Source organism: Heloderma suspectum, chromosome 13, assembly GCF_057233095.1.
Source record: "Heloderma suspectum isolate Gila_16-S chromosome 13, 16-S_ref, whole genome shotgun sequence".
Taxonomy (NCBI): domain Eukaryota; kingdom Metazoa; phylum Chordata; class Lepidosauria; order Squamata; family Helodermatidae; genus Heloderma; species Heloderma suspectum.
The window spans coordinates 6,243,541-6,261,277 of record NC_139470.1 but is presented as its reverse complement, the minus strand read 5'-3'; the positions used below and the strand labels follow the sequence as shown (position 1 = coordinate 6,261,277).

General features: G+C 46.8%; 1 protein-coding gene across 2 annotated transcripts in view; it reads left to right on the top strand.

Moving 5' to 3' along the window:
- The window catches only part of PITPNM2 (phosphatidylinositol transfer protein membrane associated 2), a 221,909-nt gene that overhangs the window by 167,113 nt on the left and 37,059 nt on the right, over positions 1–17,737 (top strand). For both annotated transcript variants that reach the window (XM_084820036.1, XM_084820035.1), the window contains 5 exons: positions 7,218–7,322; positions 9,007–9,077; positions 11,060–11,304; positions 14,520–14,709; positions 16,034–16,153. In XM_084820036.1, the coding sequence (XP_084676162.1) occupies positions 7,218–7,322; positions 9,007–9,077; positions 11,060–11,304; positions 14,520–14,709; positions 16,034–16,153 (731 nt within the window). The remainder of the gene's footprint in view (positions 1–7,217; positions 7,323–9,006; positions 9,078–11,059; positions 11,305–14,519; positions 14,710–16,033; positions 16,154–17,737) is intronic.

Below are 17,737 nucleotides of genomic sequence, written 5' to 3'. Positions count from 1 at the left end.
CGGATCTCTTGACTCCTGCTCCAACACTCATAGAATCATAGAATCATAGAATAGTAGGGCTGGAAGGGGCCTACAAGGCCATCGAGTCCAACCCCCTGCTCAATGCAGGAATCCAAGGCAGAGCATCCCTGACAAATGGCTGTCCAGCCTCGTCTTGAAGGCCTCCAGTGTGGGAGAGCCCATCACCTCCCCAGGTAATTGGTTCCATTGTCATATTGCTCTTACAGTCAGGAAGTTTTTCCTGATGTTCAGCTGGAACCTGGCTTCCTGTAACTTGAGCCCATTATTCCGTGTCCTGCACTCTGGGATGATCGAGAAGAGGTCCTGGCCTTCTTCTCTGTGACACCCTTTCAAGTACTGGAAGAGCGCTATCATATCTCCCCTTAAGTCTTCTCTTCTCAAGGCTAAACATGCCCAGTTCTTTTCAGTCTCACTGAAAGTGAGTCTTCACTCTAGCCACTGCACCACGCTGGCTCTCCCTAGATTAAACCAAACTAAATTCACCCTGTTTCAGCTTAACTGTGGCCATGTGTTTAGCCCTTATAGAACAGGCAGGAGGGTTCTTTAGGTGATCATGTTGGGACATCATAGGAGGAGATGGTTTGGGGGCTTTGTGAGTTTCCTCCTATATAACAATGTTAATGTAGCTAAATCTTCATCATGGTGCTCCTTGGAAATGGAACTCCAGGCCTCATATTTCCCCATCCCGAGAGTAGGGCCAGTTTGTTTTCTGTGCCTCCCCTTGCTTACTTACAAAATAGCACCTATAGCCGCTAGACAAAACCGGAACTCTGAGGTACTCTGTGGTTCCCAATGATAGACTTTAGAGATGGAAAATTTAATTTGTACCATATATTCCATTTCTGTTTCCAAACACACTGGGATAGGCAGGCAGCATTTGCTTTAGTCTTCTTGGAAAGGTACAGTCAGGGCCAGAACTATCGGAACAAGGATAACTGTTTGGGCAGTTGGCCTCTGCACACCACCACATTGAAGTTGAAAGGAAACACACCCAGATGGGAGCGAAGTCAGGACTTTCAACTGTAATTCAAGGGGTGTGACAAAAGTGGGGCACTAACCATTCAGGAAGGACAGCCAGTGGCATACACACACACCCATCGTTGGCTGACAAGCGGCTGCATGGCCAGGTGTGCCCTGTTTCCTGGGTACCCCATGACCAGTCAAGCAGAGAAAAGGCCTGGAGGTGGTTCTGAGTGTTACATTTGCATTTGGTAGCTGTTCACTGCAACTCCCAACATGAGGTCCAAAGAGGTGTCCATGCGAGTGAAGGAGGACATCATTAGGTTGAGGAAACAAAACAAACCCATCAGAGAGATAGCAAAAACAGTGGGAGCGGCCAATACAACAGTTTGGAACATCCTGAAAAAGAAGGAATTAACTGGCAAGCTCAGCAACAGCAAAAGGCCTGGAAGATCACGGAAGACAACTAAAGTGGATGACTGCAGAATGCTGCTCATGGAGAAGAGGAACCCTTTCGCAACTTCTAGCCAGGTCAAGAACGCTCTTGAGGAGGTGGGCATGTCATTGTCAACATCTACAGTCAGGAGACGGCTTTATGAATGTAAATACAGAGGCTTCACAACAAGGTGCAAACCACTGGTAACGCTCAAGAACCGAAAGGCCAGATTAGCCTTTGCCAGCAAACACCTAAAAAGGCCTGCCCAGTTCTGGAATAAATTCTTTGGACTGATGAAACCAAGATTAACTTGTACCAGAATGATGGGAAGAGAAAAGTATGTAGAAGGAAAGGAACAGCTCACGATCCAAAGCATACCACATCATCTGTCAAACATGGTGAAGGCAGTGTGATGGCATGGGCATGTATGGCTGCCAATGGAACCGGGTCACTGGTGTTTAATGATGACCTGACTGCTGATAAAAGCAGCAGGACGAATTCTGAAGTGTATAGGGCTATACTTTCTGCTCAGATTCAGCCGAATGCTGCCAAACTGATAGGACGCCGCTTCATATTGCGGATGGATAATGACCCAAAACTACCCAAGAGTTTCTCAAGGCAAAGGAGTGGGATGTTCTTCAGTGGCCAAGTCAGTCACCTGATCTCAACCCAATAGAGCATACTTCTCACTTACTGAAGACAAGACTGAAGGCAGAAAGACCCACAAACAAGCAGCAGCTGAAGGCCGCTGCAGTAAAGGCCTGGCAAAGCATCTCGAGGGAGGAAACTCAGCATTTGGTCATGTCCATGGGTTCCAGACTTCAGGCAGTCATTGACTGCCAAGGATTTTCATCCAGGTATTAAAGGCGACCCTTAAGTTTGAAATGATGTTGGTTTGTTCCATTACTTATGAGCCACCAACGATGGGTGTATGTGTATGCCACTGGCTGTTCTTCCTGAATGGTTAGCGCCCCACTTTTGTCAAACCCCTTGAATTACAGCTGAAAGTCCTGACTTCGCTCCCATCTGGGCGTGTTTCCTTTCAACTCCAATGTGGTGGTGTGCAGAGGCCAACTGCCAAAACAGTTAACCTTGTTCCGATATTTCTGGCCCTGACTGTATTTGTCCTTCTGTGGTTTGGGTTTGTCCTCTTTGTTTGTTGGCTTTGGTTCACAAATTCATGCTCCTGACCCCAGGTTTTAAGGTATTTCTCCGGGGTTGTGCGGGAGGAGGGAGAGAAATATGTCCTTGGACACGAAGTATATTGGACAGGTGAATAAGACTTGAGTGATTGTTTGTTGTAAATGTGGTAGGGGGATTTGTCTTAAGCTGCCACTATGGAAACACAGGATGCGTTGGGACAGCATTCTCTTATAAACGTAGCCTCCTCCCCTGAGGGCTGGTCAACTTCATACATTCCCACGGGCATTGTGGGACTGCATGTGCGGCACCTCTGGGAGTCTACAGACTGTCTCAGGACAAGACAAGGGCCTTTTGGACCTGGGATGGCCCAGGTTTGCCTTTATCTTAAAAAAAAACACCTCTGCATTTTTATTCAGCATTTCAGAGTTACACATTCGGGGGGAAAAACAATGCGCCTTCAAACAGACTGAATAATAACAACTACGACAATACCCTTTGCTAGAAAAATCAATCTAAAAAGAGAATCATACATGTAAGTATAAGCATTAGGAACCTAGTTTGGGGAGAGAGATCAGCACCTTGCGTAGCTCCTTTAGGGTTCTGACTGGCACCCAAAATGGATGCACAGCCCCACTGAAATTGGAGCCACCAGTCTCCACTGGTATGAGATCAGCCTTCCTCAACCTGGTGCCCTCCAGATGTTTTGGATGACAGTTCCCAGCACTCCTGATCATTGGCCATGCTGGCTGGGGCTGATCTGGATGGCACCAGGTGTGGGAAGGCTGCCTAATAGGTTGTTCTTGAACATTACACAGAGATCACATCCTGCCAGGATGTGGCGTGCGACTGAGCAGAACGTTGCATGGCTGAGTTCCTGTTTGCATATGGTATGAATGGGAACCAGCACTCAATAAAGTATTCATTTTGTGTCGCACCATAAGGTACATGAAATGCCTGCATCGGGTTGTCCATGAGAGTGAGCCTCTGCATTCTTTGATACCACTGAGAAGTAGTGATTCCTTATTTTTCCAGTGCTCAACCTCTAGGATGGCACAGTTTCTCAAACAAGCTGGCTGTACCTTCACAATGGCAGACCAGAAGCCATATAAGTGGATTTGGACTGGCATGGCGAGGATTGGATGCCATGTAAGCCCTAGTATCAGGGATATTTCAGCCATTGCAAGGCCGGCTCTACTGTTAGGCAGAGTGAGGCTTCTGCCTAAAGCAGCAGACTTTAGCTGTCATGAAAGGGCAGCAAATTGTTAGTCTTTTTAAAAATATATATTTACTGCTAGGGTTGGGGAGCACTGCTTGTGCGATTTCTGCCCTGTGTGCCAAAATATCTTGACTGGCTTTGGGTACTACGGATCTTGACTTGGGGAGGGTGGGGTGTCAGTTGCTGCTCAGCGTCAGGCAGCAAAATATATTGGGCTGGCTCTGAGCCTCTAAACTTGTGTCTGAAGGATATAGTGCTCCCCCAAACTCACAGGAGAGAGGCTAGTGATCAGGAAATGGTCCAAAGGCATCTTAATGTAGGTCTGTTTCTGAAACTAAGCAGGGGCAGAAGTTGATTGTACCTTTGTAATAGACCCCATTGATACTCGAACTACACTGCTCTGAGCTCCCTGGAAGAAAGAGGGCCTGCAACAGATAATACATTAGAGCCACAACCTGTCTTTTCTTATTAGAGGTACGTGGATTGCTGTAGCACGTCACAATGAGAACTGGATCTAGATTTATTTTTTTAATCTTGCAAGCCTTCCCTCATGTTCTCATTCGCTGGCAAAGTCTGACACGCTAATTTATTAATATCAAATACCTGTGTCATAAAAAATGCAAATAATAGGAAGAGGAACCACCCGTTAAGTGATCGTAGAAAGCAGCAGAGACCTGTAATTAAGCCTCCCAAGCAAATGGGTTCAATATTTAGATTAAGTTGCAAGAACAAGCTCGGAATTTAAATTCACCCCTTGTTGCTCCTCACAGATTTGACAGTACACACTTTCTCTCATGCGTTCCGCAAGTGCATCAGGCAGTGGGCGGAAAGCTTTATTGGATTAATCGGTATGATCCGTTAATTAATTGCAGATTTAAAATATGTATTGTTCATCAGAGCTGTGAGAAGGGTGGTCAGTGCCAATGGCAGTGATTTAGGCAAGCATTGTCATCTCTTGACTGAGACGCTACTCTTGACTGTTTAGTGATTTGTCTCTGGTATTCATCGCAGAGAAACAGTGATCTTAAACTATTGTTCCTATTTTGAGATGATGTAATCTGTATTTTTGGGCCGCGGTGGCTTAGCGGTTAAGACGCTGAACTGCAGACCGGAAGGTCGGCAGGACAGCAGTTCGAGACCCGAGTGCCGCGTGACGGAGTGAGCGCCCGTCTTCAGTCCCAGCTCCTGCCAACCTAGCTGTTCAAAGCAAGAAATTGCAAGTAGGTAAATAGGCGCCGCCTCGGCGGGGAAGGTAACAGCGCTCCGTGCGCCTCGGTGTTCAGTCATTGCGGCCACATGGCCACGGGAGCGTCTTCGGACAGCGCTGGCTCTCCGGCTTAGAAACGGGGATGAGCGCCGCACCCTAGAGTCGGACACGGCTGGCTGGGGACACCTTTACCTTTAATCTGTATTTTAGCTGGTTGATTAATTGGTTAAAAAAAGAAGAGCTGCCTCTTTAAGCGGTCAATAGCCCTGTCTCAGGGTGGAATCCATCTCGACTCTCCTGCACAAACGTAATATCAGGTATATTAAAAGGACAACAGAGGCAGGGGAAGCTGCCTTGTGCTGAGTCATACCCCTGGTTCCTCTAGGTCAGCAGTGTCCACACTGACTGGAGCAGCTCTCCAGGGTTTCAAACAGGAGGCTTTCCCAGCCTAACAGGGAGAGGCAGGGGATCCCGGAGATGCAGGGGATTGGACCTGAGACCTTCTGCATGCCACAGGCTTTCCTCAAGTGGCTTCTAGTCCTGGATGGCTATGTGCTACCTCCAGCATCAGAGGCTGTATGCCTATGTGTACCTGTTGCTGGGGAACATGGGTGGGAGGGTGCTGTTGCACTCCTGTCCTGCTTGTGGGTTTCCTGTGGGCAGCCAGGCAGCCACTGTGTGAACAGAATGCTGGACTAGGTGGACCTTTGTCTGATCCAGCAGGGCTCTTCCGATGTTCTTAAGTGGCAATAAGTATAAAGGTGTTATAGAGGTAAAACTGTTTTCTGTAGAATCCAAAGTGCTGTGGACAGGGCTGACTGTCATCTGTGCTCCAGGGCTTACGAGACCACCTGCCGCTGCAGCCTCACCTTCCCCTCCCCAGAAAGTCACAGTACCTTCTCATTACCTGATGCAGCCTAAGGAGCTGCAGTATGACCAGAAGAGCCCCAGTAGAGGCCAGCTGTTGGATTGTGGCATAGATGTGTCTGTTTCAGGACTGGTCCAAGAAGAGAGTGTGTGGGTGGGTTTATTTATATTTGCAAGATTTATATATCCGAACATTGATATAAGATTCCAGAGTGATGAACAATAAAAGCTAAAAGAAATGAAACACAGTATTAAAAGTTTTCTAAAAACAGAACACCAAGAAAAACCATGGCTGGTCAATCAGACAGGGGTTGTTGAAATAATAATGTCTTCAGCAGGCACCGAAAACAAAACAGTGTTGGTGCCTGCCTGACATCCAGAGGCAGGGAGTTCCGCAGAGAGGGAGCTACCACACTGAAGGCTCTACTTCAGGTGGATTCCCACTGGGCCGTAGGTCCATGCGGAACCACCAGGAGTACCTCATCTGATGACCTCAGTGACTGGGCAGGTTGGTAAGGAAGAAGGCATGTATATAAAATATATAAGACATGGGTCAAGGTCAACATGGATCACCCAAGTTAGCAAGGTATAGCTCAGCCCATGTGTACATTGTAACTTTAAAACAACCTGAACATCCTGGATGGAGAACGTTTAGTGGTGACACTACCTATTCTTTTGGCAGTACATGCTCTGACATGGCTTACGTTTTGCCTTCAGAGGTCTGCTCTGGTCTGATAGGTAGGAGCATGCCAACAAACTCTGCAATCTGTTCCTTTTTAAATTCTTAGTTACCACCTGTTCCAGCAACCACTTGTTGCAGGTTGGTTGATATCGGTAGTGACCTTGGCATGACTTATTTCTCTACATTTCCTTGTATTTGTTTTTCTTCTTTTACCCTGAGTCAGTCCGTCCCAGCAGCACAGTATTGCAAAGGTCTGTGGGAGGTGATTTTCAAATCTGGAGGTCAGTGCAGACTGTTGCTCTTCATCCCTTTATACCATGGTTAAGGGGTGAGGAGTGGGCTGCAGGCATGCAATCTCCCTCTCCCAGCCCCTCTTCTCCGATGTGTGAATGCTCTTAACCACGGTTAAGATTTTGCTATGTCAATACAGGTTTTTAACTCACTGTTAGCACACTTGTGCAATACCTTCTGTTTGACGCGATAAGGCTTTTTGGTGTGCTTTATCTTTTGAAGCCTCTGATTTCCCTGCCTCAAGAACCGCTGTGGGTTTTCTGAACACCAGCTTTCCATGTTTGCCCTGCTAGCCTCCATTTGTTAGGAGCTGACACAGAACTAACAAAAAGCTTATGACACCATATTGCATCTGTATTTCTGAACATAATTATTGCCCCCTCTCTCTTCAAAGAGGGCCTGTCTGAGAATGAAGAGGTGTTCCCAAAAGAAATCACCAAATGGAGTTCAAATGATCTCATGGATAAGTTTGAAACCCCTGAATCTGAAGAAGTATCAGGTACTTTATTTGTGGAGAGGGATACTGCGGAGAGTATTGTACACTTATCCTCTTAAAGTTTAGACTTAAGACTTAAATGGTGGTTCTCTTAGTTGGACATAAAGTATGAGTCCCCAAAGTTTGTAAAGTGTGAATCCTCTAAACTTAAACTTTGTAAAGCTTAAACTTTAAAGTTTTAAGTTTAAAGTTAAATTTAAAGTTTGTAAACTGCGAGTCCCCTAAGTTTAAAGTTTAGACTTAAGACTTAAATGTGGTCCTCTTAGTTGGACGTACAGTGTGAGTCCCCAAAATCTGCCACAGGGTAGATCTACACTACAAACTAATGCCAGTTTTATACCTGTTAAGCTTCCCCTAAAGAATCCTGGAAATCATAATGTGGCAGCCACTTCTTCACCTGGGGTGAACCCCAACCCCCTTGAGCTGAGTGGCTGCCTGTCTGTCAGTTCTTGGGGGCAGGCATGGGGAATCTCATGCCACTTCCCCTAGACTTCAGCCTGAGATAGAGTTCTTCTTTGGGGCCTCAGCTCCTGAACAGAGAGAGTTGCTGTCACCTTCTGCCTGCTTCTGCCTGCACATTCTCCTGGAGAGTCACTAGGGGTCCTTCTCACCTCACGCCTCATGAGCTTAAGTAGTCCTTGGCAGGGTCTAGAGAGTTCCCCTCCCCAGCCTTACAGAACTGCATCACCGCTGCTCTGGGAGTGGAGTCATGGCTACCAGAAGCCTTGTTTCAACTGCAGCTCCCATCTTCCTTGCCTATTGCCCAAGCAGTGGCAGCATTTCTATGGGGCTTGTGTTGGCCTTTGGGTTGCAGCTCCTTCTCAGATCCTGCAGCTCTTTGCAGCTTCCGGACCAGCCATGGCACTGGCATCTCAAGTCGGCGGGGGCAGGGGCAGATCCCTTACATGTAATTTGGCCATTCTCTGTTAGAGATCTCTGTTAGAGGTCCCCATCTGCTCAGGACTACAGTTCCCTTCCCAGGTTCTCTGGGCAGGCAGAAGGACTGTTCCACCTGATTAAAGCTGTAGTGTAGATATGCCCTTTTAGTAAACCTCCCCAGACCCACAGTAAAAGCCAGTCTTCTCTACCTAGGGAGTGGCTGAAGACACTTTCACCAAAGAAGCGTTAATACCTTTTGAAATCCATATGTCTTCTGCATGTTACACTGTTCAAGACTGCGGGGAGATAGGACAGCACTCCTGAAGTACTTGAAAGGTTGTCACAGAGAGGAAGGCCAGGATCTCTTCTCCATCATCCCAGAGTGCAGGACACAGAATCATGGGCTCAAGTTACAGGAAGCCAGATTCCAGCTGAACATCAGGAAAAACATCCTGACTGTTAGAGCAACACAATGGAACCCATTCGCTAGGGAGGTGGTGGGCTCTCCCACACTGGAGGCCTTCAAGGCGAGGCTGGACAGCCACTTGTCAGGAATTCTTTGACTTGGATTCCTGCATTGAGCAGGGGGGTGGACTAGATGGTCTTATAGGTCACTTCCAACCCTACTATTCTATGATTCTGTATTTGGCTGTTTTGAGACACTGTTCAGTGTGGGTTTTCTAAACTGGAGATTGAAAGCAAGTGCCATCTAGTCCCTTTATGTATGAAATATTGAGAATCGGGGTTGTCTCCTGCCTGGTGGAGGAGAGAAACACAGCTCATGTGACCAATCTCTTTCTTCTTCCAGGTGATACGTGTCTTGGATCAGCAGCAGAGTACACCGTTGGATCCAGTGTGGAAAGACTAAGCATTACTGAGGTACACCATCTAAATAAACTCCCTTCTCTGGTTTATTTGGGAAAAAAAAACAACAACTTTCCACGTGAGCAATAACCATATTTGTCCCTTTGAGCACAAACATTCCACAGCCTGCCTACTTCCAGTTGTGACCTGGCAATGATATCAGGGGCATTGCTGAAGCCTCTGGCCAGATTTGGCTCCTGAAACAAGTTCATCTGGCCTCTGGGGACCCTACCAGATTCCAGCTATGGCGTGATCAAAAGTATTGCTCAGTTTTGCTTGTAAGGGAAAGAAACAACTGACTCTTTCCATTTTGTATTCCATTTGAATGTTGCTGGGCTCCCATTTTGTGTGTGTTCTTGAAAGGCCAAGGTCCACTTGCAACCTGCCTCTTGTGGGTGGATGGGTAGGGGGCAACCTATCAGGAAGTGTATTCATTCTTCAGCTCTCTTCTCCGCATTGATAAACTACCAAGGGCATGCACTTCATATCTCTGAAGCTGCTAGGTTATACCAACGTAATAAATAGCTTTTGCACCTGTGTGTGTGTGTGTAGAACAGTGTTCCCCAAACAGATGCCCGCCAAATGTGTTGGACTCCAACTCCCATCACCCTACTGGCCATGTTGGCTAGGGATGGTGGGAGTTGTAGTCCCAACACATCTGGGGGGCGCCGAGTTGGGGAAGAGTGGTGTAGATTATTCCGGCCCTCAGAGAAGGGGCAACACAGTACAGAAGCCCCTGAGTTTGCAGAAACTGGCCATCTGCTGCTTTAACAGAAGGGCTCTAGAAACTGGCAGTCTTTTTCCAAACAACATTTCCTTTACCCTTGACAAGCTCAGAAGAAATTCAAAGGATGCAATAACCAGCAATAACTGGCATTGCTGGACTCAAGGTAGAATCAGGGAAGACCCTGAAGCCCAGCAAGTTCAGAGCACTGCCAGCCGCTTTCTTTTTTGCCAGCCTTCCTCCTCTGGTCGCCAACACAGACAGTTCAAAATCTCCCTTTCACAAGCTGTGACTGTCATGAGTCATGATGGATTTTTAAAATCTCGCTTGCAGAGAAGTTGTCCTCCCCTAGTCTTAAGGCCATTGACCTCTGAGAAACCAAAACTCTGGCCCTGATAATTTGTTTTTAATGTAAACTTTATGGCATTTTATACTATGGTTACTGCGTCAATGCCCTATCTCCCCACCCTCCTCCCTAGCAACTGAACCATGTTGCATGAGAGAGTCAACTTTTACACTGCACTTATGCTTGAATATAAGGAGAATAAGGATGTAGAATCACAGTCTACAATTAAGTTACAAATGCGTCAACCAGAGCATAAAAAGCAATCAGAAGTTGAAAGAGTTCCAGGAAAGTACTCCATTTTTTTTGTAATTGTTCCAGCTTATCCCTTTTGTTTATATATTGTCTTCTCTCATACCACAAATGTAACCATTTATAGTGCCCAGGCGTCTACTGTTCCAGCTACTGGATTCTTCTAGTGTTGAAGTCCAAGATGCTTTGCCACTAAAGTGGCCCAGCATATCCATACTACTGTATGACCTGAAAGTACCCAGAACCTTGGTACATATCCAAGAATTATTGTTCTGCAGTAGGGTTGGGCAGAAGGTAGATCTTCTGGGTGATTTGCAGTAAATCAGCAAGGGTTTCTGACTCCCACGTGTTTAACAGTCGCAACTTCAGAAAGGCTCCCCAACCCCTGATTATACTGCTGTAGTGAAGAGAGCTTGGGATAAACACAAATTAATTTTTGTCTAGAATTATTGTGAGCTCCTTTCATAACAAACTGCTGAGCTCCAAACTCTTTAATTCTAGGTGTATATCTTTTGCACCAGGGCCCAGTTGGTGGATCTTGAAGTTCTGGTAAAAAACAAAGTAGATCCCGCCAGCCTGAAGTCTGCCTACTCCGGAACTGCAGCAGGAAGCACATTTGGGCCTTGGAACCAAATTAATCTAATATTGCGTTTCTCCCCCCCCCCCCGCCCTTTTCAGGATGAGGTCGTCACTCCACTAGTGCAGCCAAGCAAAATCCATGTCCTGCTTTTGGTTCTGCATGGAGGCAACATCCTGGATACGGGCAGCGGTGATCAGAGCTCCAAGCAAGGGGATGTCAACACCATCGCTACTGCATTTGACACCGTCATTAGGGTCCATTACCCAGCGGCCTTTGGGCGTATCGCCATCAAGTTAGTTCCTTGTCCAGCCATCTGCTCTGAAGCATTTTCACTCGTTTCCAAGTGAGTTACTGCTCGGTTTTCAGAACCAAGGGACTGGGAAGGAAGAACACAGAGGGGTGAAATCTAGGGAAGGCAAGGAGGGTGTGGTGGTGTTTCAAACCAGACCACATATGATCATTCGTCAGGAGTACTTGCATCTCTGGCTTACTCACTGTTCTTGCACACTGACTAGTTAAATGGGCCTGTGCGCACCAAAGGCACAAGTCCCTTTTCTTCAAAGGTTGGTGAGAGGAGAGAGAGAGACTGACTTAAAAGAAAACTTGAATATATCCAAGACCAGGCTTTCCATATCCTCCTCCCACCCCCACTGAAACCTGAAATGGTACCAAGAGGGGGGTTTCCCATATTCTTCTGGGGAAGCGGTTCTCAAATCTTGCATGGAAGTAGAAAGGTGACCAGAGACCCACTTGGGTTTGCCCCATCCTCCCCAACTACCCCAGGGCAGATTGCTGAGAGACCACACGTGGGTAGAAGAGTGATCCTTAGTACAGCTCTAGGCTCTGAACTTCACACTGAATGCTGCTTCACTGGTTGTTCTGCCGGCAGGCACCTACAGATGCGAAGGGCAGATCTACGCTACAGCCTTCCACTTAGCTTAGTTGTCATTCCTTTCCAGGGTATCCTGTTGGGAACTGTGATTCTGAGGGGGCGGGGTGTGTGTGTGGCTAAGGATCTCTAGCAGAATCTGCATCACCTTGCCTGGATTCGCTGGGAGAAGCCCTGACAGTTAAGCTGCTATAAAACGGATGTGTTAACATTTGTCGTGTAGATACACCTATAGGGCTGTAGCTGCATTTGTGATTGGGCAGGGAGACTGCTCAGGCCCCTCCAGGCCAGCCTTCCTGACGCTGCTGCTTCGAGGGGCCCCTTTCAGCCTCCAGCCAGTTATCCTGGGGTTCACCTGGCACAGTTCCATAGAGAAACACGAGAGATCTGTGGATCAACCAAGTTAACCTGGACAGAGGCAAGAGCTTGCTTAAAGGGTCTTGGAGGTGGCATGCAAGAGCCATTATGGTGATTTGTGTCATGATCCCGCAGTGACTTAGACAGTGACTCTAAGGGAGGGAGGCCAGCTGGATCAGAAGGGCCGGTAGTACAACCCACAGAAGGTCCAGATCTAGTCCCTCGCACTGACTCTTAGTTCAGCAACCAGAGACCATCTGAATCAAAACCTCTCAAGCTGGAGCCTACTGAGGGACCAGCATCCTCACCCACAAGGGCCTCACACACTGAGCCTGCTCACTATCTCAGGCAGCTTACCTGGGGAAAGATAACAGAGAGGTGATTCAGCTAGTGCAGCCTCTGGCTGACACTCACTAGGCCCAGCCCCTCTGCCTTGTTACTAAATCTCCTGCTCTCTTGGAACTAGCGTTGGGGTCTAACCAAAGGCAGCCTGAGCTAACTAGGCCAGAGTGTGGACAGAGCGCCATGTTCCGAGCCAGAGAGCTGCTCCTTTAAGGATCCCAACCCTCCGGCAAGCAGGCAGGGCCTAGGAGAGGTAGTCAGGCTCAGGAGCTGTGTAAGGGTTCAGCTAGCACCAAGTACTTCCTGGAACAAGTAGTTTCTTCCCAAGGACCTGTCCAGGGTTCTGAAGGGCCTGGCTCTGCCCATCCTTGCTTCCCAATTCTGGTTCCTGATTTTTTTGTATTGATACACAGCCCCTGCTCTTGCTGTTTGCTCTGGACCTCTGCCAGAGCTTCCGTCAGACTCCGCTGTGGGCTCATCCTCACCAAGACTGGACAAAAGGCTCGCTCTCTCTTTTTTCTTTTCTACTCTGCTGTCTTTTTTGGCCAAATAGGTTTTGTAGGTGTGTTGCCTTTGCTTCAGAAACCACATGCAGCTATCTTAAAAATTATTTTCAGTCTCCAGCCATTGTTCGCATGGAGGGGTGCAGCTGAAACAACAACCTGGGATTCTTTGTCCCCGTCTGTGGGTTTTCTTACCTGACAATTGCGTAAAAGCCTTCGGAAGCATGCCCTACTATTCCATGCTCTTCCTGAGCTGTCCCTATGGACTTTGGATTGGTTCCCAGTCCCAAACACCCATGTTATACAAGCGTAAGCCATTGTGAAAGCAATAGAGCCTCCTCATAAGCCTGTGTGTCTTAAAACACAGCCTACATGTTCTCCATAACGCCTGTGAGGGCTATTCTATGTGCATCGAGAGTGCACCGTATTAATTATTCTGTAAGCCATCCAGTCTTTGAGCAATACTTGAGACTGTTAGAGCAATACGACAATGGAACCAATTCCCTGGGGAGGTGGTGGGCTCTCCCACACTGGAGGCATTCAAGGTGAAGCTGGACAGCCATCTGTCAGGGATGCTTTGACTTAGATTCCTGCATTGAGCAGGGGGTTGGACTCGACGGTCTTATAGGCCACTTCCAACCCTACTATTCTATGATTCTGTGAAGCGCGGTTGCCTTTTAGTAAATGTGCAGAGAAGATGGTAAATTTGTGTTGATTCTAAAAAAACCAACCAAGCATCTTTTGCAGTCTGTATGTCTGTGATGGCAAGGGAAGCAGGAACACCAGCCTTTCTCTCATCCCGTGCAGCATGCAATCTCATTGCTCTTCACCTCTGCAAGCCCTCCTATCTTAAAAAAGGGGGGGGTATCGAACGTTGAATGTCATGACTAACTTGCCCCATGCCTTTCAATGGCTGTCCTCTAGGTAGGACTAACATTATACAGCCTTATATTTTTATATTTTTATTTTCAGTAACAAACACATTCATTACATTTATAACAGATTTTAGAAACTAAATAAAATGAGAGGAATTATAGTAGTTTAGCTCATTTGAAAATCAATGTAATGTATAAGGAAGTCTTGATTTATTTGGTGGTGTCTTTCCACAGTGACCCATGGGTGTCAGGAGGCTTCAAAGCATTGTCCCTTTTATTTCTATATGTAATAAGCCAGTACCATGTTTCCACAAGGATGTCAGCGTCGTTGTTGCCTCTTGCTGCTTATATTCGTTTGATTAGCTTTTCTGCTAATGCTGTGTCCATATGTTGTTGTTATGACAATGTTCCATGATATTTGCCTTCCATGACCCTGCTATAAATTGTCTGCAAGCCCTCCTATCTTAAGAGTCAGTTGCAGCTGGGCATTGCAGCGCAAACCTGGCCAGTCAGATGTATGTTCCAGAAGTTTCACTGCCCTGTGACACAGCCATAGAAAAGGAAAGCCCTTAACTTTCCCTCCTCTCTTCAGCCTCAGCCCGTACAGTTATGACGAAGGCTGCCTTTCCAACAGCCAGGATCACATTCCACTCGCAGCGCTTCCTCTGCTGGCCACGTCATCCCCACAGTACCAAGAGGCGGTCTCCACGGTGATCCTGAGAGCCAATCAGGTGTACAGTGAGTTCATCAAGTCCCAGGAAGGTGCGTCCTTCAGCGGCCAGGTGAGCAGACTGCCTTCGTTGGTGGAAAGCGGGTGGGAAGCATTCCCCTTTCATTTCTTGTGGAAGTTTATTAAAGAATCAACACTAGGTTTGTCACCCAGTTAAATAGATCTTAGCTGATTAATCATACGAGTTTTCAAAAATAGATTAACCAAATGATTACATCTGCAAATGTTTGTATGTGAATAAAACAATAAATAGTTCCTTTATTGTTTAGGTGATACAGCAGCAGGCCACATCTCAGAAGAGGTATTTCCTTGTGTGAGAGACAGACAGACAGACAGACAGACAGAGGAAATGCCTTTTCTAAGATGGTGCATGTCACTTGTATTTTTTTCTAAGTAAATTATCACAAGTTATTTATTAAATGATTACAGTTTTTAAATCTGTTATCCAATTAATCAGGGGCACCTTTTTGATCAGTCAAAAGGCTTCTGATCAATTAATCTAACTGATGAATCTACTTAGTGTTGCAGTCCTAATCATACTGATCCACATATTCCATCTCCCTCCACCCCCAGCACTCATCCAAGCAGCTGTCACTCTACACCTTTTTGTTTTACATCAGGGGTGAGCCAACTTAGGGGTAAACCCTAAGGCAGCACATGGGCCTTGGGCTTATTTCAAAAGCCCTGTGCAGATGATCAGCTTCGACCTCTGGCAAGAGCAATCTGTTGCTCCCCTAGTAGCACACAGGGTGGGGAGGAAGAAGGAGAGAGAGAAAACAAGGTGGCAGAGCGAGAGAGAATAAAGAGGATGGCAGACAGAGAGAGACAGGAAAGGTTTCCCCCTCCTGCCTTACATTGCAAAAAGGCCAGGATGACTTATGAAGGGTCAGTCTTCCACAGAGGAGAGAGAACTGAAATTGCACGATGAATATGTGTACAGTGCATTTCTCCACATATTTACAAGTTATGCTGGGAAGCTGAACTCAATACAGGGGAACGCTGTTTCCAAAGCAGCATCAATGCAGAGTCCCTAGAACTCCACAAGCAAAGAGCACGCAAGTTGCTTCTTTCAAGCATCTGCTGTCACCTAAGTCGGACCTTTAAAAGCATGTTGCTTTCCCTCCCAGGCCTGGTCTCCAGCTCTTGCATGCGGCTTTCAGCTTGTTTTGACCAACATATGTGGTTGCCCAACAAAAACATGTTTGAGAAGGTCGGGGTTACCGGTAGAAGGGCATAAAATAGTCAAGGCAGAGTTAGACTGTCCATACCCTCCATAAATGAAACTTAAACCTTGAATTCTATGCTGTTTTCTGGATTTTTAACTGTGGGTGTTCCATGGAAGGGACCATGAGTGGGTTTTGCTTTTCCTTGTGCAGGTGTGTTTGGTAGGGGACTGCGTAGGAGGGATCTTGGGCTTTGACGCACTGTGCTACAGCAATCAGACCATGTCGGAGAGCCAAAACAGTAGCCGGCGCGGGAGTGTTGTAAGCGTGCAGGTAAACGCGCACACACACACACGCGCACACACACACATACACTCACTCTGGGAAGCACACTGCTCACTGCAGAATAATAATGTTATATATGTACAGATTTATATAGCACATTTCAACAGTGCTTCACCTATATTATCTTAATAATCCTAACCAACCAAACAGGCTGTCCTTGTTTCAAAAGAAAGGCAGAGACATAATTGTGTTTCCCCCTGCCTAAGGCCATACTTATTGTAATATAAATCTGCAGGTCCAAAGCATATCTGATCTGCACTGTGAAGACAAAATGCCTTCATCATTAGGTTGTCCTTTGCAAATGTTCCACCCACAATGCCTTTTAACATTACAAAAATACAGGCCTTCACCTCTGTTCCCTCACTGAGAACCCTCATATCTGGCCACCTCTTGCCTTGATTACAGCATTCTTCTGTCTGTCTGTCTGTCTCCATCTGTGTGGTCTTCTGTTGTCTCATCTTGAGCCATTCTCATCTGTCAAGCGCTCTGCTACCAAAAGTATTCACCTCTCCTTAAATTCCCACACTTGGCTTCTTGTCTGCTCCCGGATCCTGCACAACATTTTTATCCTACACACTACCCACACACTAAACAGATTTGAGGATACCGATATGACTCAAGTCCACTTGTGTGAAAAGAATTAATGGAAAATGGATGCAGGTAGAATAAAAGCAAAGTGAGCCTACACACACCCTTAACTCTCAGTTCAGTCACTCTGATTTCCAGGGGAGTGGCGGATGCCATCTTGCGGGGCTGGTTATCTGAGCAGGTGGCACACCTTCCCTCTCTCAGATGAGAACAGGTAGCAGGCCAATTTGCTCAGGATTTCATAGAGCAAGTCTCACGGAGTTAGAAAGCTGTCAGGAAGCTCACCCATGCTGCCCCCCCCACCCCCACCAAGGCCTTTCCGTCTTGGAACAGAAAGGAGCGTCCTTACTAGTTCAGAAAGTACAGACAATGCAGAGTTGTGCAAAGCAACTACTGTGCATTGTCCGTTAGTTTCTGTTAGTGGCAGAAAGCGTGGCCTTCGCTGCTTGTGAATACAGCTATGAGAACCAACTCTAAAATCATACAAAATGCGAACTGCTCTAGCAGATCAGTAAACGTATGCCACTGGATGCTGCATTAAATATTGCATATCTCTGGGTAAATTCACACCTGACTGCCCACCATTTTTCCAAAACCAAATCCAATACACCTTCAAAGCCCCCCACCCTGCTTATCTCTCTGCTCTAATATCCTCACGTGCTGCTGCCTATGACCTTCGCTCATCATCCAGCTTAACCATCCTCACCTGCCCTCCTGCTCCCTTAAACAACTTCAGATTCTCTTTCTGTCATTGCCCCCAATACCAAAAGCTACCTCCCAGAACACCTGTGTACCCATGCCCTACTGCAGCCTTCCCCAATGGATTGGGGGTGATGGGAGATGTAGTCCAACTAGTTGGACCAGTAGGAGACTGCCCTCCCATAACTAAGACTAAGTATGTGCAATTGATCACACATTCTTCCCATTTAGCCCCTTCCCCCTCTTCTGTTGTTTCCCCTGCATCAGATGTTTAGATTGTAAGCT